The sequence below is a fragment of the Propithecus coquereli genome, unplaced genomic scaffold (genome assembly GCF_000956105.1).
Source record: "Propithecus coquereli isolate 6110/MARCELLA unplaced genomic scaffold, Pcoq_1.0 Scaffold171, whole genome shotgun sequence".
NCBI lineage: Eukaryota > Metazoa > Chordata > Mammalia > Primates > Indriidae > Propithecus > Propithecus coquereli.
The window spans coordinates 5,141,077-5,168,895 of NW_012141747.1; the positions used below are offsets into that span (position 1 = coordinate 5,141,077).

The 27,819-nt window shown below is 40.3% G+C and overlaps 1 protein-coding gene across 1 annotated transcript in view; it reads right to left on the bottom strand.

Moving 5' to 3' along the window:
• VWA3B (von Willebrand factor A domain containing 3B) overlaps positions 1 to 27,819 on the bottom strand; it is a 188,906-nt gene that overhangs the window by 142,144 nt on the left and 18,943 nt on the right. The window contains exons 5-6 of the mRNA XM_012641874.1: positions 24,751 to 24,920; positions 20,246 to 20,361 (exon numbers count right to left, since the gene is read on the bottom strand). Coding sequence (XP_012497328.1) covers positions 20,246 to 20,361; positions 24,751 to 24,920 — 286 coding nt within the window. The remainder of the gene's footprint in view (positions 1 to 20,245; positions 20,362 to 24,750; positions 24,921 to 27,819) is intronic.

Here is a 27,819-nt window from a genome sequence, read left to right on the forward strand (position 1 = left end):
AGCATAGTAGCTTTTCTAATACCATATTTCCAAGAGTACTGGACACAAACAAAAATATTCCCAGAAAAAATATTGCATTTTGCAATTACCTAGTACTTATTCCTTTTAATTTATTCATTGCATAGTCTTTCCCTTGCCCCATAAGCAAAATATGGTGGCAAGCACAGTGAATCCTATCAGCCAGTTCTGATCAATGAGTGGGGCCTGGCCACAGTGCTGTGCCGAAAGGAGCTGAAGCCAAGTGAACACTGGCTCAGTGGAAGGAGTGATGATGGACTGATTCATGATGTCTGCCTGGGTTGGGAGTGCCTAGCAGTGAAAGGTATGCTGTATTGTACAACCCTGGTCTACTGAAACCATGAGAGGGTTCTGAGCTGTTGGAAAGCACCAGTAGTTAAAGTTCCTTCCTAAAAATAGCAATAAGCCCAGTCCACACCCAGGACAATCCACCCTTACATGAAAGCTTCTGAGAATTAAAAATTACCATGTCCAATTTATAAATATTCTTGCACCATTTCAGCCTCTCACTGAGTTTAGTCTGACAACAGACAAGTGAGTAAAAGTCACACTCAGAAAAAGCACCACAGTATAATCCTACCTACCATTAAGTTGGATTCCACTTCCTGGTAGCAAGGCCCCATCAGCCTAATCCTAGTGTCAACCTTGACAAATGGACCCATTTCCCACAAGGACAAAATTTAACAGCACATTATTCACTTCCTTGTTCCAAATTCCAATTCACCCATCATAATACATGCAAATAAACTGGTTAGTATCATGACCATTCTAAAAATGCTCTTTATGACAGAGGCTTCCATATTCTTTTGGATTATTTCACTTTCTAGAACTAATTTCTACAATACAAGTCCACTTAGACTCCCAAGAAAGAAAAAAGAAACTACCATTAATTGAATGTCAATTTTGTGCTAAACATTTCAACGTGTGTCATATACTTTAATTCTCCCAACAAACATATGAGGTATATGTTATTATTCTCATTTTTAGAAATGAGAAAACATAGTTCAGAAAGGTTAGGTAACTTGCCTAAGGTCACACAAGTAGTTAGTGGCAAAACTAGGATATAAATCCAGGTCTGATTCCAAATTCAATTTCCAGCAAACACCGTCTCCCAAAGCAGGGGGAAAAAAAGTCACACACGAACAAAACATTGTGAAAGCTTGCATTATTGTTCATCAAATATTCACTTCCCTCCCCATCTCAGGGTGAGATGGAGTAGACCTCCCCATACCAATGAAGCTGGATGTACTCATATGATTTGCTGTGGCCAATAGGATGTTAGTGGATATGACATGAACAGGGCCCTTAAACCTGGATGCATGGCTAGCCTTGGCTCTTGTGCTTATACTATTCACCACAATAAGAATACATCCCGGATAGCACTAATTAAAGGAGAACAAGTCCCTTCTATATTAATCAAACTACAGTTAACCTGGAGATCTGTGATCAAGGAATAATGGCTGAAAATTTTCCAAATTGGATGAAAACTATAAATGAACAGGTCCAAGAAGTCCAACGAACTCAAGTACAAAATATGTGTCATTGGGGTGGAGGGAAGACTCAGTGGCATATTTTGTTCTTGAAGTTTCAGAAGGCAAAGACAGAAATAGAAGGGAGGAGCCAGGGAGGATGGATGTCAGTATTTCCTCAATCTCCAAAGAGTCAGTATCAATTCTTAAAATTACCCCTAATGAATGTGACAGGTTGGTGATGAGAGGAACAGAGAAGGTGAATTTTCTTCCAGACTAACATGAGGAAACCAGACACAGCACGTGTAAATGGAGCATTCCAGAGGGTAATGGGAATGCAGGGTGTGCCTCCTCCCCTAGAAGTTCACAGAAATTGGGGAAAGAGTCTTTAGACAACATTATGCCACAGAAGCAGGGTTAGAGGCAATTTCTCTTGATCCCTGAGGGGGCCAGGCACCAACATCACATCTGAGTCACAGCTGCACACGTGCTCAGAAGGGCTCCTGATTCAGTACGTACGATGAACCTTAGTACCCTTCCTGTCCTCTATCTTCATATTCTTGACAGCCAAAGAAGATAGATCATGAAGTCTTGGAGTGGGGGCGGGGGGCGTAATATAAGAAAAACTTAAAATGTAATGTACTACTTAAGGGACCATCCTAAGCAACACATATGTTTGTGTCAAAACACTGGAAAAGCTTTCCATCAGCTGAAAAGAGGATCCTGGAAAAACAAACAAACAGAAAAAAAATTAAATTTGGGGAGAAATTCCTCTAAGGATTAACGTACCTAGAAGAATCCAAAGCAAGCACAGAATAAATGATTTTACATGATGCATCTATTTTTGCCTTTGCAGTGAAACAAGACACAAGAAAAATTGCACTCAGCCTACAACTACTTTTTGTCCTATTCAGGGGAAATGGCTGATATTAGGAATCACTCCAAAATACAAGGCCTAAAAGTTGATAATAGTTAATATATAGTTACTTTATTTGCAGATATCATTATAATTTATAAAACCCATTACAAGAAATGCAGATTCCCACAAATATCTACTTACCAACAAGTGTTAAACATCAAAATTAAATAAAACCAGAATTTGCAGCAATACATTTATCTAATTTATCCAGGCCCTACTCATTTAGGTTGGAGCAGTCCAAAGTCTTTTAGAAACCTTAGAGAATAATTGTGGCTTCTTAAATCTCCAGTTAATAATGGGTACAAATGCAATGCTATTGTTTCAAAATTTTAAAGCTGTTGATACACGAACAAGCAAAGCTGAAGTAAGCAAACTGCTGATACGACTCGATCTCTTGTTTTCCTTTCATGTACCACTGGGCCGGGCATGGGGGCTTATGGCTGTAAAGGATAGCCATATCCTTGGAAGGCAGAGGTGGGAGGATTGCTTGAGGTCAAGAGCTCAAGACCAGCCTGGACAAGAGGGAGACCCTATTTCTACAAAAAGTAAAAAATTAGCCAGATGTGGCGGCATATTCCTATAGTCCCAGCTACTTGGAGGCTGAAGCAGGAGGATCACTTGAGCCCAGGAGTTTAAGGTTGCAGTGAGATATAATGATACCATTGAACTCTAGCCTGGGCAACACAGCAATACCCTGTCTCAAAAAAACAAAACATAACCAGAAAACAAACAAAAAAACCCCCAAAACAAATTGTACCACTGGAGCTACCCAAATTATGTTAATAAACTAGGGAAGATAAAAGAAAAATGAGAAAGGAAGGAATACATATTTGAGGAAAATCCAAAAAAAACTTAGAATGTCAATGGATCCTATAAGAAGAATAGCATGCATTGAATAAGACAGCACAGAAACCAAGCATACGTGTACTCTCACCTTAGAAGATTCAGTTCAGCACTATATAAAACAAAGGTTTATTCAGATAATGTCAAACTCATTTTTCACATTTGCAATAAATATATAGGGCACATATGAAAACAAACTAATATGAAAAGGTCATGACCACCCTTAGACTAGAACGGGAAAGAGCCATGAAGCAGAGTAGATGGTACAGGAGCAAGAAGGATATATTACAGAGGATGCCACGTAGGTCAGTGGAGGAAGAAAGGTTAAGTGAGTACTATGAAGCCAATTGTTACATATTTTGGGGAAAATCCATTCACACCATCACACCACACCATACTTCAAAATACATCTAGAATGACCAATAAGATTTTTGCTTTTGTTTTAAACTTAGGCCATAAAGAACCAAAAGGAAGAGAAATACAATCACAAAGGAGCCACAGGATTTATGGATTGGAGTTACTGTGCAAATTTTAAGGTTGCCTATAAAAAAAATAGCTGCAATGAAAAGGAACGTAATAACTATGAAAAATTATCCATAAGTAATACATCAAAGACTTAATGTCATTAATATACAAAGTGTTCACACAATATGATAAGAAACACAAGACCCCAGCAGGTAAAAGGGTAATAGACAAACAGGTAATTTACAAAAGAAGTTAACAAATCCAAACATATTCAACTTCACTACTATTTACAACTAATTGACATTAATTTCTTCATCGAAGAAATTCAGATGGAAACTGTGAGATACTATTTTTATATTAATTCAGGTTCCATGAAATGGATATACCTCATACACTGTTGGTATGAATTAGATTGTCTTAAAACATTTTTTAGAGGGCAAGTCAATGGGGGAGATTACCTCAAAATGTTCCAACACTTTGATCTAGTGTTTCCACTGGTAGAAATGTATGTTTTTAATCTAAACTACAGGAGTAAATACACCACACGAAAGATAAGCGCAGTATAATCTCTACCAGCAAAAAAAAAAAAAAAAATTAGAACTTACCCACATAACCAATAGGAAATAATTGACAAAATTATAGTTATATAACTTTAATGAAGTATTAGACATTTTTAATGTCAACTATAAAAGTTTTATAGTAACACTGGAAAATATTTGTTACATAATTTATACATATTAGAAAATAACTTTTATCATTTGTTTTGTTCTCTTACTATCAGTTATCTTCTAGAAACTATGATATTATTTCTAATTATTGGACAAGGGGTACAAAGTATACTAACCCTCTAAATGTTTAACTCTTGTTATGTCAAAGCATTTTTTCCCAGAACAATTAAAGCTTCATTGTGTGTATTTCTACCATTATGAAGGCTAACATTTAGTCAACTACCTATAGTAACATGGGAAAATATTAAGAAGGAAAAGCAATATTCAAAGCATACAAAATATGATATTTGGCACTCCATGCCTCCATGGCCCTACCCACTGCTGTGACTCTGCTCACCCCACAACACCCAGCCACTGCTGCACCTGGACCTGAACAGCCCTGGCACCCACAACCACTATCTAAATAGCCTTGCCCAGCCACCACTGCCACCACTGCAGGAAGACCCAGACAGAACAAACTCCCATGCCACCCTCCTCTGTGGAGGGAACATGCCTAGCCACCCACCTGAGTTTCCAACAGTGGCCTGGGGACCAACCCACAATTCTGCATGAATATCTCTCAGCACCAGCATGGACTGTGAAAACCACAGAGGAATGGGATGATGCAAGAGACAGCTGTGTTACAGGCTTTCAGTGCATCCTCCTGTCTCCTGCTGGGACAATCTTTCAGAGTATGACACAAGCATACCATCCAGGAATCTCTCCTTCTCTTCTCTAAGCAGGAGAGTTCCCAGCAGAGGAGAACAGGTGCACTGCAAACTTATCTGTCCTGAGCTAACAGAAGAGGTTTCAGATGAGAAGGAACCAGCATAGAACTCTGGAAACATGAAAAAACAAGCTGTTTTGACATCTCCAAAGGATCAAAATAGATCTCCAGCAACAGACCCAACCAAAAGGAAATTGTCAAAATGTCAGATATGGAATTCAGAATATGGATGGCAAATAAGATGAATGGGATTGATGAGAAAGTTGAAAAACAATACAAAGAAACCAAAAAAAGAAATTCAGATCATGAATCAAAAATTCTCTAAAGAGATAGATAACATAAGATATAACAGAACTTTAAAAAATGAAAGAGTCATTTAGGGAATTTCAAAATATGGTATAAAGCTTTAACAACACACTAGACCAAGCAGAAAAAAGAATTTCAGAGCTTGAAGATAAGGTTGCCAAATTAACCCACTCAGTCAAAAATGTAGAAAAAATAATAAAGAAGAATGAATAATCACTCAGAGAATTATGGGATAATGTATAATGAGCTAACATAAGAATCATAGGCATCCCTGATGGAGAAAAAGAAAAAGCAGAAATCATGGAAAACTTATTTGAGGGAATAATTGAGGAAAACCTCCCTAGTATTGCCAGAGATTTAGATATCTAGATACAGGATGGTCATCGAACACCTGGAAGATTCATAGCAAATAGGACATCACCAAGATACACCTCAAGGAACTAGACAAAGAACAAACCAAACCCAAAGCTAGCAGAAGAAAATAAATAACAAAGCTCAGAGAAGAACTAAATGAAATGGAAACCAAAAATAATATAAAAAAACAAAAAGTTGGTTCTTTGAAAGATTAAGAAAATTGATAGACAATTGGCTAGATTAACCAGAAATAAAAGAGAGGAAATGAAGGAAACATTACAACTGATATCATAGAAACACAAAATATCATCCATGACTACTATGAAAACTTCTATGCACACAAATTAGAAACCTAGAGGAAATGGATAAATTTTTGGAAACACACTACCTCCCAACCTGAATTAGGAAGAAATAGAAATCCTGAATAGACCAATAATGAGTAGCAAGATTAAAAAGTAATAAAAAAAAATTCTGAACAACAACAACAAAAAAGCCCCAGACCAGATGGATTGACAGCCAAATTCTACCAAACCTACAAAGAAGAACTGGCACCTATTCTACTGAAAGTATTCCATAACATCAAGAAGGATGAAATCCTCCCTAACTCATTCTATGAATCCTGTATCATAGAAAGGGAAAGGACACAACACAAAAAGGAAACTATAGACTGATATGAACACAGATGCAAAAATCCTAAACAAAATACTAGCAACCTGAATTCAACAGCATATAAGGCAGATAATTCACTATGATCAAGTGAGTTTCATCCAAGGATACAAGGATGGTTTAATACATGGAAATCAATAAATTTGATTCACTATATAAACAGAAGTAAAAACAAAGACCATATGAACATCTCAACAGATGCAGAAAAAGCATTTGATAAAATCCAGCAGCCCTTCATAATAAAAACCCTCAACAAACTGGACATAGAAGGAACATATTTCAAAATAATAAAAGCCATATATGACAAACCCATAACCAACATCATATTGAATGGGGAAAAGTTGAAAGCATTCCCCCTAAGAACTGGAACAATACAAGTGTTTCCACTGTCACCACTTCTATTCAACATAGTATAGGCAAGAGAACGAAATAAAGGGCATCCAAATTGGAAAAGAGGAGGCCAAACTATCCCTGTTTGTCAATGATATATGATCTTGTATCTAGAAAACCCCAAACACTCTACCAAAAGACTCCAAGAATTGATAAATAAATTCAACAAAGTCTCAGATTACAAAATAAATGTACACAAATCAGTAAAATTTCTATAATACTCAAGCTGAGAGTCAAATCAAGAACTCAATACCATATACAACAGAGGCAAAGAAAATAAAATACCTAGGAGTATACTTAACCAAGGAGGTGAAAGATCTCTATAAGGAGAACCACAAAACACTGATCGAAGAAATCATAAGTGACACAAATGGAAAAACATCCCATGTTCATGGATTGGAAGAATCAACATTATAGATTCAACATAATTCCCATCAAAATACTGATGTCATATTTCACAGATCCAGAAAAAATAATCCTAAACTTCATATGGAACCAACAAAGAGCCTAAATAGCCAAAGTGATCATAAACAAAAGGAACAAATCTGGAGGCATATATTACTAGACTTCAAATTATACTACAAGGCTATAGTAACCAAAATGCATGATACTGGTATAAAAGTAGAGATATAGACCAATGGAACAAAATAGGGAACCCAAAATAAAACCACATAGCTATAATCAACTGATTTTCAACAAAGCAGACAAAAGCATGACACTGGGGAAAGGAAGCCCTATTCAATAAATGGTGCTGGGAAAATTGGAGAGCCACATGCAGAAAAATAAAACTGGATCCCTCTCTCTCCATATACAAAAATTAACTCATGATGGATTAAAGACAAATGTAAGACCTGAAATCTTAAAAATTCTAAAAGAAAACTTAGAAAAAATTCTTCCAGACATTGGCCTAGGCAAAGAATTTATGACTAAGACCCCAAAAGTAAATACAACAACAACAAAAATAAATAAATGGAACTTAATTAAATTAAAATTTTCTGCACAGCGAAGGAAATGATCAACAGAGTAAACAGACAACCTACAGAATGGGAGAAAATATTTGCAAACTATATATCTGACAAAGGACTAATATCCAGAATCTACGGAGAAATCAAACAAATCAGCAAGAAAAAAACCAAATAGCCCCATCAAAAAGTGGGCAAAAGACATGAAAGAGCTTTTTGAAAAGAAGATAGACAATGGAAACAAACATGAAAAAATGCTCAACATCGCTAATCATCAGGGAAATGCAAATTAAAACCTCAATGAGATACCACCTTAGTCCTGTCAGAATGGCCATTATTAAAAAATTATAAAATATGTTGGCATGGATGTGGTGAAAAAGGAATGTTTATATACTGGTGGTAGGACTATAAAATAGTACAACCTGTATGGAAAACAGTATGGAGATTCCTCAAAGAACTAAAAGTAGACCTACCATTTGATCCAGCAATCTCACTATTGGGTATCTACTCAAAGGAAAAGAAGTCATTATATCAAAAAGACACCTGCACCTGAATGTTCATTGTAGCACAATTCATAATAACAAAGATATGGAATCAACCTAAGTGTGACCATCAATTCATGAGTGGATAAAGAAAAATGATCCCTTATTTCTCTGTGAATTAAAACATACATATATATATATATATATATATATATATATATATATATTTGAAGCTATCATCTCCACGATAGAAGAACATAAAGCGGAAATTTTAAGAACTCAAGAATGAGATGGTAGAAAGAATTTATGAAGAAGACCCCAAAAGCAATCACAGCAACAACAAAAATAAATAAATAGGACCAGATTAAATTAAAAAGCTTCTGCACAGCCAAGGAAACAATCAATAGAGCGAATAGAAAACCTACAGAATGGGAGAAAATATTTGCAAGCTATTCATCCAATAAAAGGCTAAAACCAGAATCTACAAAGAACTGAAGCAAATCAGCAAGAAAAAAAATCAAACAACCCCATTAAAAAGTGGGCAAAAGACATGAACAGAAACTTTTCAAATGAAGATAGACTAAGGGCCAAAAACATGAAAAAATGCTCAATCATCAGGGAAATGCAAATCAAAACCACCATGAAATACCACCAAATTCCAGTGAAAATGGCTCTTATCAAAAAGTCCCAAAACAACACATGTTGGCATGGATGTGGAGAAAAAGGAATACTCATGCACTGTTGGTGGGCCTGCAAAGTAGTATAACCTCTATGGAAAGTAATATAGAGATACCTCAGAGAACTAAAAGTAGACCTACCAATTTGATCCACTACTGGGTATTTACCTAAAGGAAAAAAAAGACATTTTATTTAAAAAAAAGACATTTGCACTTGAATGTTTATAGCAGCACAATTCACAATTGCAAAGATGTGGAAACAACTCAAGTGCCTATCAATACATGAGTGGATTAATAAAATATGGTATATGCATACTATGGAGTACCACTCATAGATAAAAAATATGGTGAACTAATACCTTTTGTAACAACCTGGATGGAACTAGAGACCATTCTTAAGTGAAGTGTAATAAGAATGAAAAAACAAACACCACATGTACTCACCATTAAATTGGAACTAATCGATCAACACATGTGCACATATGGAAATAACATTCATCAAAAATCAAGCAGGTTGGGGGGAGGAGGTGATGGGTACATTCACATCTAACAGGTACAGTGTACACTATCTGGGTGATGGGCACACTTACAATTTTGATTCAAACTGTGCAAAAGCAAATTATGTAACCAAAACATTTTTAACCCCATAATATTCTGAAATAAAAAAAAAAGAAAAGAATGAGATGGCAAGGCAACAGGAAAAGAAATATAAAAAATTTAGGAAAGAAGAAAAAAATCACAGAAGATGAAATTGGCAGAAGCTCAATGAAGAAAAGATACCATGGAACTCACTGTAAGAAACTAGAGAAGGTGAGCGGAAGCAGAAATAAAGTATTTTAAAATATTAGAGAAAAAATAATAGCTGTAGAAACTATTAAAGGAGATACATCAGACACATACAGCATGTCTCTGAAGAAGAAAACCAGCATAATGCAGTGGTTCTGAGAACAAACAATCTTGCATTTCAATCCTGACTCTGCCCCATGCTAGTTACGTGAATTTGGACAAGTTTCTTAACCATTTTCTGCTTTGGTTTCCCCATTACTAAAATGAAGATAATATTAATAATAGTAGCTACTCCCTATGGTTGTTATGAAGATTAAGTGAGCTAAACTTTGATAAGAGTCTGGAACAGTGCCTGGCACATACCAAGTAATATGTAATGTGTTTGTTACATTTTAAAATAATGATAAAAGAATGGAACAGGACAAATATTTAAAGATACAACCCAAGGAAACGTGCCTGCAATAGAAGTTTCAAATATACATATGGAAAAGGCACATTTATGCCAGGAAAAATCAACCACAGCAGTCAAATTGAGATAAATCCTAAAACTTTATGGAATTTAAAGACAAAAAAAAAAGAAAAAGAAAAATTCTTTGGGCAAGCAGGCAAAAAGATAAAGTCACTTACAAAAGAAAAAATCAAGCTGGCCTCAGATTTCTCCTGAGCAGCACGCAACCTGAGAAAACACTGGGGCACAACCCACAAGACACTCGAGGGAAAAAAGTGAGCCAAGCCCATTATATTCAGCCAAGTTGTCCTTTCCGTATATAAAGACTGCAGAAAAGAACATTTGAACACTCTGAGAATATTGTTTCTGTGAGCTCTTCTTGAGGAAACTACCAAAAGATGAACTGCAGCCAACCAAGAAATAACTCGGGAAACTAAAATAAATGGACTGGAAGCGAGAATTGAGTCCAACATATTTAATGATAGAACTAAAACTAAAACAAATGTGGGAATTAGGACTGTGGAAGAGAAGTAAAGAAAAGAGAGACTCAATCTTTAAATTGCTTACCTAGTGGTAATAACATTAGCAAGGTAACCCACAGAATCATGATGGCTATGCAATAATAACAGCTATAACATATTGACTGTTTATGTGCTCGGTACTATGGAAAACATTTTTCATATATATAATACTATTCAGCCATAAAAAGAATGAAATCATGTCTTTTACAGCAACCTGGATGGAACTGGAGACCATTATCTTAAGTGAAACAAGTCAAACACAGAAAGACAAATACTGCATGTTCTCACTCATAAGTGGGAGCTAAATACTGTGTACACATAGACGCAGAGAGTGGAATGATAGATAGTTGAGATTCAGAAGGGTGAGGAATGATAGGGGGGTGGAAGATGAGAAATTACTTAATGGGTACAATATACGTTATTTGAATGATAGATACCCTAGAAGCCCTGACTTCACCACTACACAATCTATGCATGTAAGAAAACTGCACTTGTATCCCATAAATTTATACAAATAAAAAAGAAGACATTTTTCATGTATATATGCCTACATACCTATATATCCACATATATGCATATACATATGGGTTTTTAACAACACATAAGGTAAACATCATTACCTCATTTATAAATAAGAAAGCAGAAGCTCAGGTTAGTTAGGCAGCTTTACCAAAATCACACAGTTAATAAGTGACAAATCCAAATTCAGGTCTGACTCCAAAGCCTGGGCTCTTGATTTTACTACATTTGAGTTCCCTGAACAGAGGACAGTGCCTTACTCCTCTCTGTCTCCCCATCATGTAACAGAGCTAAGATACTATAATATAATATAATATAATATAATATAATATATGACAATCTATTACTCCCATTTTATAGATGAGGAAAGAAGGCAAAAAGCTTAAATACTGTGCCCAAGGCTGCATAGCTATTTAAGTGATAGGGCCAGCCAGTTTACCTCTAGAGAGCTATTCCACAGACATATGATGTGAACCACATACATCATTTAAAATTTTCTAGTGGCAACATTTTAGAAAGTAAAAAGAAACAGATGAACTTAATTTCATTAATATACTTGATATAACCCAATATATACATAATATGATTTTGACATAGAATCTATGTTTAAAATGACTAGTGTAATGGTTTACACTTTTTTATGCTGCATCCTTGAAATTTTTTTATACTCACAGCACATCTCAATTTGGAGGTGCTCCATTCCAAGTGTTCTACAGCCACACATGGTCAGTGGCTTCCAAACTGTACTCTAGAGCTGCATGCTTCACCAAAGTAATAGCATGCAAACTTTCATTTTTCATTCTCCAGCATCTATTCCCGAAGTGTTATTTTAGAACATCCAAAAACAAAGTAACTAATTATATTATCTCAGAGGTCTCCACCTCCAAGGAATAGCCATCTGCGTTAGGATTTAACAACATACCCCTGGCACTTACAGAAGGTCCCATTTACAGATGTGGTTGGATCATATTTTGTGATGGTAATTAATCCATGTTTTCCCTTCTCTGTCCCCTCCTCCACACTCAAGCAGATAACAGGCACATTGCAAACTTGCCCCAAAGGAGGCCTATAGCACAGTAGAAAAATGAAGTAGGCTGCAAGACATTTTGGCTTTTTTTAAAGCCTAAACCCCTCGAAGAGGTGTTAGGGTTTACTAACCAGGTACCTTTCAAGAAGCAGGAGGGAGAGAGGTTTTTTTTCTCAGATTAAAAGGAGATTGCCCTTGGCTTGGGGGATGAGAGGAGAGAGATCAGGGAGGAGACGGGACCTGGCTCCAGTTCTTTGCAGCACTTTGGGATAAAGGCTGCGTGGAATCCAGGGAGGTAGGGCAGAGTCTACAAAAGACTTCCACATCCAAAGCCCAGCATGGGAGCAGCAGAGAGCTGCTTGTCCTGAAGTGGCTCTAAGACAGGGACAATGGGTATTTATGGGGTGATTTGCCAGAACAGATGGCCAATGTCTACAGCCCCCTCCTGAAGCCTAAGCACTGCCTAGGATCTCCACACTGTGATTAAAGTTTAGGAGAGGGACCCTGACAATGACTGAGGTTAATTTCCCACTTATCCAGTAGAATAGAAGGGGACTGGAATCAAAAATTAAATTGAATGCTAGAAATCAAAGAAAGTGATCGGCCTTGTTTTGGTGACCAGAGATTCATATCTGTCACTTAGGGGGCCTCACTTGAGTCTGCCAGGACGTTAGGCAGTGTCCCCTACACAACTGATACACTGAAGCCAGTTCTTCTGGAGTAGATGGCTATAACCACAGGGAACTGGTGGACAGAGAATGGCATGACCTCTCAGAACAAATTACACCAGTGGCCTGACTTGGGGAACACCAGTGGCCTGGGATGAGACTGAGTTTCAAAGAATACCGCAAAATACCTTTAAGTCCTAGGTCAGGTATAAAGTGATCAGAAGAAAGATTTTTGGAGTTTAGTTAAAAGATGAGATTCTTTGACTCCTTGAGAATGCCCAGAAACAGAGGAGGGTGGAAGCTGATTTTTCAGGCCTCTATTTCAGATTGTGAAGAAAGAAGGCCAATTTCAGCAGCACCAGTAAAAGCCCTGCCAGCCAGGGCAGATGAAGGCCATCACCCCATCACCGTAGTGGAGCCGTGGCAGCCATCGTTAAACACTTTCAGAAGCTAGGCAGGAAGGATGTCCATGGACTCCCTAAGAGCCAGTGCAAAGGCAAGGAGACCCTGCTACCTGCCCATCAGGTCCATCTCTGAACTTACCATCAGTCAGGGGGGCTGGGGCACCTGCCAAGAGACTGTGGATAGGGGAACTGAGACCCCAGGGCAAGAACGGGGAAAGTGTTTTCCAGTATTGAAGAGGAATCTTTTCCGAGGAAAATGCCTAGAGTTCATGGAAGCTCAACATGCCTCTGTCTTATTTTGCTTATCAGTAAGGTGACTATTTCATGGTAGACAGAGGCCATGAAGAGAATCCGCACTCACTAACAGGGAAGGGAAAACAAGCTGCAGGGAGCTGAGTGTCTCGGAGGAGCAAAAGAAGGGAGCATCGCTCTGGTCCCTTAGTAATCCAGGCTCTGCTGGTGCCCCTTCCCCTTCCCAGCACACAACGAAGCCCATCACAAAGAGAGAAAAAGGCAGGGACACCCTCATGGAGAGAAGCATGAGAGTAGAAGGGCGGGCCACTCAACAGAGCAGCGACCCCTCTGCTCAATGCCCCAGGAGAGTGAACATGAGCACAGCTCCAGCCAACTACAGACTAAAAGCCAAGGGAAGGATGGTTACGAGGAGAAGCACAGACCAACTGCTTCAGGTCAGCAGCACTTGCCAGATTAAACATCCCTCACTCTCTAAAACTAAACCAGAGATCCCACTCTCCTCAGTGAGGAGAGCCCATCCGAGGCTGATGGAGTATTCTTGGATGGGATAGACCTGTGCTGGAAGGAAGCAGGCCCTCTAAGGCAGGAAGTCATCCCTGGAAGTGAAAGGCGAGAAGACCACCAAGTGCCCAGCTTCAGGCACCCAGCTCCTGGGGCCCTGGGATCATGACCCACCCAGCCAGGTAGATGTGCCAAGGTCTTGGGAGCCCAGTGCATACCAGCAACCTAGCTCCACCCTCTTTCAGGTGAGAAGTTATTGCTTTCTAGAAACATAGAGATTTGCTTCAGGAGATGTGGATGGCTGAGACGATGTCATGAGATATTATGAGATATGTCCCCCTATCTTCCACATACACACACTTTCTATTTACTCTAGGCCCAGGGGAAATACACAGAGGGAAAAACAGAGGTAGTCTGCACATTTTCCCCCAGTGTATAAGAAAATGGGGGTGGGGTCATGAAAAAATATTAATAAAATTATGAAATTTTTAGTGGATCTGTCTAGCATATCGGAGTTTGTGAACAGAGATTCTTACCTGCTCTGGTCTCTGGACCCTTCCCAAATTACCACTGACAGATATTGTCCTGTCTGTGGCTCATATGCTACAGCAGATGCCTTAACAAGCAGTTTAGAAAAGCAAAGGGGAGAGGTGGGTCAGGGAGGGCTTACCAGAAAGGTGATGCTTATACAGAGTGAGGGAGATGCACAGGCAGGGGAACAGGGAGAGGCATCTTCAAGAGCTCAAATGAGAACAAGGGCACGTTGCCCTCAGTAGATGGCAGACATTTAGGCAGAGCTAGAAAGTGAGGTGAATATGGAGAAGTGATGCAGATGAGGTCAGAAGGTGGGGAAGGACCACATGAGCAGTGACATGTAGAGCCATATTGGAGCAAAGGGAAAAATATACACTCCTATATACACAATTTCATGTACTTTTAATGGTTAATATTTTTCCAGAACATTAAATTAGTTGAAAAATATGGAAAAGTAGGAATATTAAAATTTACAGCATTAGTTTTAAGTTTAAATATTTTATTTATATCAAAACAGAATTTATTGTAATTTTAATTTCCTGATTTAATGGAAGCAAATTAATCAATTAAAAAGTATTTTCAAAATCTACTTATCTCATTTTCAATTGATAATTTTAAGTTATAACAAATGAGAGGATACTTTGAAAGTATGTTTGATGAATAAAAACTTTAGCAAGAGATATGAACATATTCCCAAAAATTTAAACTTAAAATAATGTGTTTTAATATACTTTTTAATTTTTCAATATTTTTAGCTATTTAATAACAAATTAGTCATTAAAAATAAATAAAAACATGTATATAGAGGCATATCATTTTTCCTCTTGCCTCAGGCTCCAATATAGATTCACATAGCACTGTTGGAACCTGTCTTCATTTAAAATTGTGATATTGTGATCATCATGGATTTTTTACATTAATTTTGATTTTTAAAATATTGCATCATTTTTTTCAGATCTATAAAAAATAATTCTACACTTCGTATGGAACCAGAGAAGACCCTGTATAGCTAAAGCAACCTTAAGCAAAAAGAACACATTGGGAGGCATCAATTTACCCGACTTCAAGCTATACTACAAGGCTATAGTAACCAAAATAGCATGGTACTGGCACAAGAACAGAGACAGAGACCAATGGAACAGGAATGAGAACCCAGATATAAAACCACCCTCATACAGCCATCTGATCTTTGACAAAGCAGACAAAAACATACACTGGAGAAAAGAATCCCTATTCAATAAATGGCGCTGAGAAAACTGGATAGCCACATGTAGAAGACTGAAACAGGATCCACACATCGCACCTCTCACAAAAATCAACTCATGATGGATAACAGGCTTGAACCTAAGGCATGAAACCATAAGAATTCTAGAAGAAAATGTTGGAAAAACTCTAATAATAGACATCGGCCTAGGCAAAGAATTTATGAAGGAGACCCCAAAAGCAATCACAGCAACGACAAAAATAAATAAATGGGACCTGATCAAATTAAAAAGCTTCTGCACAGCCAAAGAAACTATCGCTAGATCAGACAGACAACATACAGAATAGGAGAAAATATTTGCATGCTATATATCTGATAAAGGACTAACAACTAGAAACAACAAATGTTGGCGTGGATGCGGAGAGACAGGAACACTCATACACTGCTGGTGGGACTGCAAACTAGTACAACTTCTATGGAAAGTAATATGGAGATACCTCAAAGAACTAAAAGTATAACTACCATTTGATTGAGCAATCGCACTACTGGGCATCTACCCAAAGGGAAAAAAGGCATTCTGTGATAAAGACATCTGCACTCGAATGTTTATAGCAGCACAATTCACAATTGCAAAGATGTGGAAACAACTCAAGTGCCCATCAATCCATGAGTGGATTAATAAAGTGTGGTATATATATACTGTGGAGTACTACTCAGCCGCAAAAAACAATGGTGAATTAGCACTTCTTGTATTACCCTGGTTGGAGCTGGAACCCATTATACTAAGTGAAGTATCACAAGAATGGAACAACAAGCACCACATATACTCACCATCAAATTGGTACTAATGGATCAACACTTATGTGCCCATATGGAAGTAACATTTATCGGGTATCGGGCAGGTGGGAGGGAGAGGAGGGGATGGGTATATTCACACCTGATGGGTGCAGTGCACACTGTCTGGGGGATGGACATGCTTATAGCTCTGACCCGGGCAGTGTAAAAGAAAAATACGTAATCTAAACCTTTGTACCCCCGTAATATTCTGAAATTTAAAAAAGTATTTAAAAAATTAAAAAAATAAAAATATTGCATCAAAATATCATTTATTTCAACAGGCACATGAAAAGATGCTCCAAATCTTAGGGAAATGTAAATTAAAACCACAATGATATACCACCTCATATTCATTAGGATGGCTACTATAAAAATACAGAAAATAAGTTTTGGCCGGGGTGTAGAACAATTACGTAGTGTTTGTAAAAATGTAAAACAGTGTAGCCACTATGGAAAACAGTATGGAGGCTCCTCAAGAAAATTAAAAATAGAATCACCATATATGACCCAGAAATTCTATTCTGGGTTTATACCCAGAAGAATGGAAAGCAGGGTCTCAGAGAGATATTTGAATACCCATGTTCATAACATTATTCGCAATAGCCAAAAGGTGGAAGGAACTCAAATGTTCATTGGTGGATGAATGGATAAACAAAATGTGGTCTACACATACAATGGAATATTATTCAGCCTGAAAAAGGAAGGAAATTCTAAGATAAGGTACGACTTGGGTGAATATCGAGGACATTATGCTAAGTGAAATAAGCCAGTCACAGAAGGACAGATACTGTATAATTCCACTTGTTTATGAGGTGCCTAGAGTAGTCAAATGCAAAGACACAGAAAATATAATGGGGGTTGCCAGGGGCTGGGGGACAGGGAAATAGAGTGCTATGATTTGAACAGATGTGTCTCCCCCAAAATTCATATGCTGGAACCTAATACCTAATTTACCAGTATTAAGAGGTTGGGCCTCATATTCTGGTTTCTCTTCAAATCATATAAACCTTTCGCCCTTTAAGAGCTTGGGCCTTTTGAGAAGTGATTAAGTCATGAGGGCTCTGCCTTCATGAAGGGATTAGTTAGTGCTCTTATAAAAGAAGTGGAAGGGAGTGCTCAGTTTGTCCTTTTTTGCCTTTCCATCCCTTCCGCCATGTGAGCACACACTGTTCCTCCCCTCCAGAGAACGCAGCAACAAGGTGCCATCCTGGAAGCAGAGAGTGAGCCTTCATCAAACACTACTCAGATGGTGCCTTAATATTGGACTTCCCAACCTCCACAACTGTGAGAAATAAGTTTGTTTTTACAAATTACCCAGTGGGGTATATTTTGCTATAGCAGCATGAACAGACTGAAATGAGGAGTTATTGTCTAATTGGTACAGAGTTGCAGTTTGGGAAGATAAAAAGAGTTCTGGTGATGCATGGTGATGATGGTTGCACAATGATGTGCATATGCTTAATGCTACTAAACTGTACACTTAAAAATGGTTAAGATGATAAACTTTAGGTTGTGTATATATAACTTACTGCAATTTTTAAAATTATTCTTTATCTTGACTATAGTTTTTTTGCAACAGTACAGAACATAGGGTAATGTTAAGTCGTACCCTGAAAGCCAATTATCTAGAATCTAAAAAATCAATAATAGTAGAAAATTCCTTTCGGATTGCCAGGTAAATTTTCTGAGCTATGCTTTTCCAACCCTACTCGAGAGTGTCTATTTTCTATACAACAGGAGGCAAAATAATCTCATAAGGAGGCACACCCCCTGAAAACTAGAGGGCAGCCTGAGGAAGCTGACAATGATAAGTGCTAGAAATGGTTGATGTGTTAATGAGGAGAGAAAACTGATCAGGAAAAGGTAAGAGAACTGTCCCTGAGGCCCAGGTGACATTGGAAATCACACATCTTCCAAACCAAAATAGTACGTCAAGATTTCTGGGCGGTTTTTGAGTGGGAGAGATAGGCTTTGAAATGTTGGCATTTCTGGGACATTGTGATGGGTAATAGAGATAAGATCACATATTTAGGATTTGGGACTCTCCCCTCAAATTCAGACCATGTGATCACTGAAATGGGTTTAGAATGGCAAGCCACACTGAGCCTTTTATTCTAAGAAAAATGTTTTTATCCATAATTTAATTTATTTGCAACACAGGGTTGGGAAGATAGTAGTTGTTGAAAATGTAAGCTGTGTAGTTTATGTTTCCCTTTATAACTAAGTTGCCAAGGAATGCAGAGGCCAAAATTAAACCCCATTTACCATAATTGGCATACCGTGGGGAGCTGGTGACATCTCATATTCTTTACCCTGATTAAATCATTTCCCACTAGGCTAAAGCTTGTAAATTACTTTGACTAGGCATGGCATACATCCTGCATTAATTTTTTCTTAGATCAGCATCCATCTGGCTTATCAATTGGTATTTTCCCAAATTCTCTCAGATATCCACTTCATGATCACAACAAAGGTGTCAGTGACCTGAAGCAGTGCCCCCAGTGAGCTCTACTGGAATCTCTCCCCTGCTCTGCTTTGGGCACTAAGGATTTGAATCTACAAGGTCTGTGTCAGGAACAGGCTCCTGACCCACCCCCTGCCTTTATCTCCATCTGACATCCCAGCCTGGCAATGAAACTGCCTCCTACTTCCAGCACCCTCTCCTGGGAGCCTTTCCAATGTGCTTATGTAAACAAGAATCTTTCAAGCAGCTGTATGCTGTGGCTTCTCCCCTATCCCCAAAGAGTAGTTCTTACTTTACAGTGAAGCCATAAATCTGTTTAATAACTACAAAGGAGGGTGGAGGTGGGGGTGGGATTTCTTAGACTTCTAACTACCCACTGTGCCACATCATCCAATGATCCAACAAGAGCTTCCTTCCCTCCTTTTCTCAGTGGTGTTTATTCAGCGTCTTTGGCACTTTGCAATTTCATCAGCCCAAAAGAAACTCCCATCCTTTGGCTCTCTGGGTAACCTTCTACCATTTTCTGAATTGCAGCCTTATTTCTTGCTGGTTTTGTGACTTCATTCCCTGTGCTTGTTAAGCCCTCTGATCACATTCGATGAGTGAAAGGGGAGGTTCATTCAGCCTCCATAAAGGTTCCTGTGCAGCCCCAGTCCTCACAAGGGGCAGGTCACTCCCACACACCGCATCCACAAGTACTGCTTTCATCACAGGGGGGACAGCAGAACCTCCCCCCGCCCCCCCACCAAGAACCACAGGTGCCCTCATGGCAGTCTCGCAGCTAACCTGTACAGCAGAGAAGCTCTGCCTTGCCAGAAATTAACTCAGCGTTGACATGCCCAAGGCCACGTCTCCAGAAGGTTCCCAAGTCAGTAAACACGTATCACTTAGGCCATTTCACTGGGTAATAAACTTATGCCTGGTTGCTAGGTTGGGAAATTCACCATTAATATCCATTAACTCTGCCTTTGTACCACATTAATAATACAAAAGACAGGAGTAGTCCCTACCTAGTACTTTCTTTCCTAATGAGACAGATCATCTGAGGTTATTAAGGATAAAATTACACTGCTTCTTTTGGATTCCAGGTACCTGGAGGGAGTTTTCCTTTCAGTTTCCTTGAATTCCAAGTCGTCACACCGTCACCATCTTTTGTGGGGAATGCAGGAAATAACACACCCTCTGTTCTTTCGGCGAATGCATGGAACCTGAAACATGAAGATGTGTTTAACATTAGGTGAGTATGGAGGGAATTGTGCGTCCTGCTCGTTTTCCTCAGATTATGAATTTACTCTTCTGTAGTGCAGAGTATCTTAGATATGTTGACTGTTTTCCCTGTACCGTGTCAATTCCCACAAGTAAACGATAGGGAGGCAGAAGAGGACCAAGAATTGTGAATGGTTTGGGATTTTAACTGATAACTTGTCTTTTCATTAGAGGTTAATTAGCTCAACCAAATGGTATTTTTTGATCCTGGGAAACTGATACTCTATGCTTATATTCATTCTTTTGTTCCCAGTGTTCCATCATGTCAATGCAGTTTTGACAAGCCAGGCGTTTAATGAAGGGCCCCAACAGTGCCATCAGCTCTGTGGGCTCAGTGTGGCAAGTCCTGACACGGGCAGCTTGGCTCATTTGCCTGTTGCTGACGGGCTTCAGTCAGCCTTAACTCAGCAAAGACACACTTCCCCAGGATTGAAGCTTAAGTGTTAACGAAAAGAATTCCTGTGTGGGCAAGTTTCTGGGCCTGCCTTCTCAAAGTATGGTCCAAGGAGCAATAGTGGCAGCACCTGGGAGCTGGTTAGGAGCACACACTCCCAGTCCCCACCAGGACCTGCGGAGTCAGAGCATGCACTTTAACGAGATTCCCAGGGGACTCACAGGCACATGAAAGTTTGACAAGCACTGGTGTAGTGCACAGGGTGATGGGCTAAGTCACACCCTTGAAGCCCCTTAATGGGAATCTGAAAGGTCAGTAACAGCAGGACATTTCTTTCAGATTGGCAGAGGTCTTAAGTAAGGCTCCTCCAGTGCTGCGAGAGTTCCACCTCTACCTGTTGCCTCACACTCAATTCAAAGAAAATCCTGAAGCACTGCTTGGCATGGACAGGTGGACAAACAAATGGTGGGAGAGATCTGGGGGCCTCACCTGGGCTATGGAGAGCCTCAGTCCTATTTCTAAAGGGTTTCAGGTAAGATTGGGATAATGAATTGATGGCAGTGGACAAGTCAGCCTCATTCCAGCAGTCCCTTCTAAAGCCAATGGACTCTTAGCTTGGTTATGCCTGCCTCCTGTAGGAGCTTAGGCCAGAGCAGAAATGGCTAGCCTCCTTCCCTCATAACCTCCTTGCAGGGCAAGGAGGGGAGATAGTTGAAGTTTGTCCTGGAAGGCACCAAGCCCTGAGTGCCAAGGCCTTTGGTGCCCAGGACTTTCCACTCTCTGATCTGTTCTTCAGATTAGGAAAGAAAACAGGACAGAAGTTTCCTCTGGCTGATATAGCCTCACTTGTGCAGAAGCAACTCATCATTAGCACAGGCTGTTAGGAGAGTCTTCAGAGTACAGCATTGTGCCTGGTCTGGTGGATCTATCCAGACACAGCCTCAAGTACTGGGAAGCCAGTTTCCAAGCGGAGCGTCACTAGGCCGAGGCAGCCTCCTGCCAGCTGAGACACTTAGGACTCGCCGCTTCCAGTGGTTAATAACTGCCCTCTAGCAGGGGTCCGCAGCTGAAGGGGCACCAAGAGGCCAACCTGGAGCCATGGAGTGTCTGGGCAAGGAGTAGAGGGGCAGGAGCACCACTGGTTGTGGGTTAGGTTTACCTGCCAGAGCCCAGAGCATGGACAAGAGGGCACATCTACACATCGTCCTTTTCTGAAAAATCCACCTTCATGCAGAACACAGCATAAAAGTCAGTAGTTGGACTGCAGCTTCTCTCATGATAAATTACTCCCTGGGCTCTAGCACGCTCCAGATGAGCTCAGCCAAGAACAAGCAAGAGAGGTGGCCCAGCCAAATACCTTTTTCTCGCTCCACTAGCGAAGGCTGGGCAAGGAGCCCCCTTCTGTATTTTGGGGGGGTCTCGGGAACCCAGAATGGAAGTCAAGTACCTGATATTAAAAGATTTCAAAATGTTTTAAGAGCAGCCAGAGCAGCGGCCCTCAGAATCCTGAGTTCCTTTTAAAAATGAAAATTCCTAGGTTGTAGTGAGCTACAATGATGCCACTGCATTCCATCTAGGGCAGCACAGTGAGACTCTGTCTGGGAGAAAAAAAAAAAAAACCTTCCTGGCCTAATCAGACCCTGAAAATCAGAATCTCTGTGGCTGTGGCCATAGAATCTGCATTTCAATCAAGCCGTCTGGCAGTTTTGCAAAGTGATGGGAAAAATGCATATTTCCAGGCTCCCTCTATCACGTGGAATCAGCCTGCCCATTGAAGCCCTGCCTCTGCATCATTAATAAGTTCCCCAGGTTATTGTGATGGGCACCTACATTTAAGGACAAGATAATATCTTACCCCATTTAGCACGGCTACTATCAAAAAAACACAAAACAACAAATATTGGCAAGGATACAGAGAAAAGGGAATTCATTCATACACTGTTAGTGGGAATGTAAATTAGTACAGCCATTATGGAAAACAGTATGGAAATTTCTCAAAAAACTAAAATAGAACTACCATACAATCCAGCAATCCCACTACTGGGTATCTATACAAAGGAAAGGAAATCAGTATGTCAAAGACCTATTTGTACCCCTATGTTCATTGCAACACTATTCACAATAGCAAAGATGTGGAATCAACCTAAGTGTTCCTCAATGAATGAATAAAAAAAATGTGGTGTATATATATAATGGAACACTATTCAGCCACAAAAAAGAATGAAATCCTGTCATTTGCAGCAACATGGATGGAACTGGAGGTCATTGTGTTAAGTGAAATAAACCAAGCACAGAAAGATAAATATTGTATATTCTTACTCATATGCAGAAGCTAAAAAAGTTGACCTCATGGAGGGAGAGAGTAGGATGAAAAATATCAGAGGCTGGGAAGGGTGTGGGTGTGGGGGATGATGAGGGATGAGGAGAGGTTGGGTGACGGGCACAAACATACAGTTAGATGGAAGGAATAAGTTCTAGTGTTCAATAGCAGAATAGGGTGACTGATGTAGTTAACAACAATGTATTGTATATTTCAAAATAGCTAGAAGAGAGGACTCGAAATGTTCTCAGCATATAGAAACAATAAATGCTCAAAGGAATGGATATCCTAAATAGTGTGACTTGATCATTATACATACTACGCATGTAGCAAAATATCACATGTACAAATATCATACATCAATAAAAAATTTGTTTAAAAAAGAACAAGTGCTCTGGGCAGGCATTGTACCCATTTCACATAGGCTAACTTAGGAAAGGACTTCGTAATTCTCCTTGTAACCACAGAAGTAGCTGGTCTCTCTCCACAAGGGACCTAAACTTACACATACTTACACACACACAAACACACACACACACACACACACACCAAGGGAGGAGTATATGTTTTAAATGTAGGTTTTATTATTATTCAGGTATGGTGAGGCCAACAGATCAGGAGACTATTGCCACTGAAAAGACAGTTTATTACTCACAGTTCCTGGTATGGACTGAATTGCACATCCCCTGCTAAACAATTTCTGTGTTGAAGCCCAAATTCCCCATGTGACTGTACTTGCAGATAGAGCCTATAGGGAGATCATAGGGTGGGGCTCTGATCTGACAGGATTAGTGTGACCTTGTGAGAAGAGGAAGGAGGAAGAGGCACCAGAGCTCTCTGTCTCACATGTGCACACTCACACATGCTCGCTCTCTCTCTCTCTGGCTCGCTCTCTCTCTCTCTCTCTCTCTCCCCTCAACAAGTGAGGACACAATGAGAACACAGCTGCCTGTAAGGCAGGAAGAGTACCCTCACCAGAAATCAAATTGGCTTTAATCTTGTACTTCTCAGCTTCTAGAACTGCAAGAAATAAATATCTGTTGTTTAAGCCAACTAGCCTGTGATGATTTGTTAGGGCAGCCCAAGCAGACTAAGAAAGTTCCCAAGAGGAGGGGCATGTCATGCCACACAGGGCCAGCTGGGAGGCAGAGGGAGTGAGGGGAAAAGGTGGTTTCCAAGGGAAGGAAGAGGCGAGGCAGGGGTAAGCAGGTTTAGGATTGGCTAATCTGAATAATGTCAGTGCCCCAGGGTGATTAGGGCGGAGGGTAGTGGTTCTGAGTATAAGAGCCTGGACTGGGAGTGTGGACTCTGGATTAGTTGGCTTGCATATGAAAGTGCACTCCAGGTGAGTCATTTGCTATCTCTAGGAATGGCTAGCCCTGGGAGGGGCAGTGTCTCCTGGGTCAGCAAAGCATCAGAATTACAGAAAATTAAGAGGTGTGACAAATACAGGATAAAGAAGATAAGGTGCATAGAGACTAAAGACTATACTGGAAAGAGAGGGAGAACCCAGCAACAGATTGGTTAAGAAGACCACAAAGAAACTAAGACCCACCGTTGATCCTACATAAGCAGGTGACACACTTGCTGTCACTAAAGAGCATATTTTCTGCCTACCTGCTGTGGGTCTTGGCACTCAGCTCCTTTAGGAAAGCTATAGTGCCTTCTCCTCTGGCATTGAAGGACACTGTGTAGACTGGATATGGGATCTCCAAAGTCCCCTGGAGGAGAAGCTCCTTGGATTCCTCAGGAACGTCCCCCACCACAAAGTAGTAAATGGATTCAATCTGCAAAAGAGTGGGACCAATGGTTTATCTCCCTGACATACCCTCACTTTGTACCGGCTCTTTAAAAAAAATGGGCAGAAGGAATAGCAGCGCTGCTCAGAATTTTGTAAGGATGTCAGAGCCCAAGTCAGGAATTGAGGTAGTCAGGGCCTGGTGCCAAGAAAGTCTCCTAGCAGTGGCTGCAGTCTCAGGTATCACATGGGAAGAATATGGTTGGCAGATTTGGAAGAGCTTCCTCTGGGCCCACAAATACATTATACAGGTTAGGAGCAGTTATTTTCAAGTCAAGAAATGAAGGCACTATTGGCATTGCCACTGTGGGCAGGAAGCTTATTAGCCATTTCCTGTGGCAGTGCCAGAATTCTACAATGCAAACTTATCCATCCTCAGTCTGAGGCAGAATGTGGAAAGGAGGGCATATTCCCAGCTGGTTCATCCTCTGGTCTCATCTCACCAGGGAATCACATGCCCAGGTTGGTGAGGCTGTCCTGACTTCACACCGCTGGTCAGGAGCCAGGCCTCCTACTGGGCCTGGCTCCCCCGGTCATGTTAGGCCATGAAAAGAACAAGAGAACCATGAACAGAAGAACCAAACCATCCCCTGTGTCAGAATACACACACACACACACACACACACACACACACACACACACACACACAATCTTAAACCAGTGATTGATTCTGGGAGATGCATATCTCACCCACGTAGAAGACAGTTCCTAAGAAGTGCTGCCTGCTTAATTTAGAGAGATGTAAAACCCACCCAAGGGAGCCCTGTGACAATTGTCTGCCCCTCCCCAACCTCGACTCCACTGCTCTGGCCCTTCCCCAGGACTGTGCTTCCACAGAGTCTGTCTCCCTGACACTAATGAGCTCTGTAACCTCAGGCAAGTGATCTCACTGCAGTTTCTTCATGGGAGATAATGTGGTTTATTCTTCGTAATGGAGTTTAAACAAGACAACTTACACTTGTGCATGTATTTATATAAATCTCAGAACGTAAAAAACCAAAGGAGAGCCAGGAATACATATCTTCTCAACCTGTCCCTAAAATGTCCTGAGGGATTGTCTCCACAGATAACTGGGGAAAGAGCCCCAGCAAACATACTGTGTTTTAGGGGATATATAGATGTCACCCTCCCTTTGGGATTCATGACCCTTCCCCTCCTCTAATCTCAAACCCATGTTAGTTGAATATAGTCAATAAATGGCCTCATCTCAACACCAAACTTGGGCCTTAAGCTGGCTGAGACAGGTGGCCTCGTGCTTGGTTCCCAGTTGGTCAGGGGCAGACTGTGTGGCCAAGGGGGCAGGTGGGGGCATGGGCTAAGGGCCCAGGATGGGTTTTAGGAGAAGACTGGAGTGGGGGCTGAGACCAGACCTCTTCAGCAACACCCTCCTCCAACTAGGCACCCCACCCCTATCCCTCTACCCACCACCAGGCCTCTTTCTTTCAGATCTTGCAACACCAGCTCCCTGATCATAAAAAGTACCTATTGGGAAGTGAAGACTGAGGAATGTTGAAAATGTCTGTTTCAGTTAGTAATCTGGGAGTCAGGAAACACTGAAAAAAGGAAGAAACAGTGTATTCTGGATTACTTATTAGGCAACCAATATTGTTCTTCCAGCAAATGTATTATGTTTCATTCTTTTCCTGGTATTGTATATTCCTTGTGTAAGATTTATTGAAAAGGTTCCTTCTTAGCTGCACAGTTATTTACTAGAGTTTTCCAGCTGTGTTAGTGTTCGAGTTTAGCATGGGGACAGTTTCATCCTGTTATAAGGATCTAAAATGACACACGGCCCAAGACAGAGGAACAGACATGGCGTATTTTTTGCAGTTCGTTAGATCAACAGGGAGGTGAGGACACACATCTCCATGTAGTTGCCAGCAGCTCCTGACACCATGACATCTCCATTGCACGTCATGTAAACTCAGCTTCTTTGCTCTGGGAATAACCCAAGAATCTGAAATCCTTGTGAAGAAATGTTTTTCCCTCGCGATTTCATCAAACTGAAAATTGCTGTAGCCAACAGTGAGTCAGGATTTCCTTTCCTTTACTAAGGCTGTGGTGTTACTCACTATTCATTAAGTTCATTACTCAGCTTCTTAAGTGCATATGTCCCCAGTCAATTCTAGGTTATCTGTGCTACAGATTTCCTGGGACATGCTTTACATTGAGACCACAGACACCCCTCACTCTCCTGTGCACAGCCTTTCTGCTTCTCCTGTCTGCTCACATAATGGCACTTAGGAAAACAGAGAGGAAGAATAAATATACTAGCTATTCCTATCGCCCCACAAATTGGGAAAATGCTTCTTAAAGCAAAATGGCTTTAGGATTTTCAGCTATTTGGGATAAGCTAAAATGAATTATTTTATTCAATGCTCACAACAGTCCTGTAGCTATGGATTATTGTTATTATGCCCAGTATACAGATGAAGAAACTGAGGCTTGGAAAGGATAATTGATTTGGTCTTGGAGTTACTAAGCCCAGGCTGCCTGACCCCAAAATTCTGCCCATGCTCTCTCCACTGCTACGCTGTGTTGATTCATGGCAGGGCTGATTCATTGCTGGAGAGAACTTGAGTCCTAGAACTGGAAAAGCAAGATTACAGGGCAGAGAACGTGGCACTGTTTGCACTTCTGCGGCTCCCCTGCCACCCAAGGGTTCTGTCCTCTACTCCTGATATCAGCACCACTGACCAAAAGTTGGGTCCAGGAGGTTGCTCGGCTTAAGGGAATATCCTTACGGGAATCCTCACCCCTTGGCCAGTACCTTGGAGCTCCATAGGGGCACAGACCAGTGTGGAAGGTCAGTAGCAGCATCCAGACCAGAAGCAGCTTCCTCATCAACCAGCATTTGCTCACATGCTGATTTGCACTGATTTCGATAG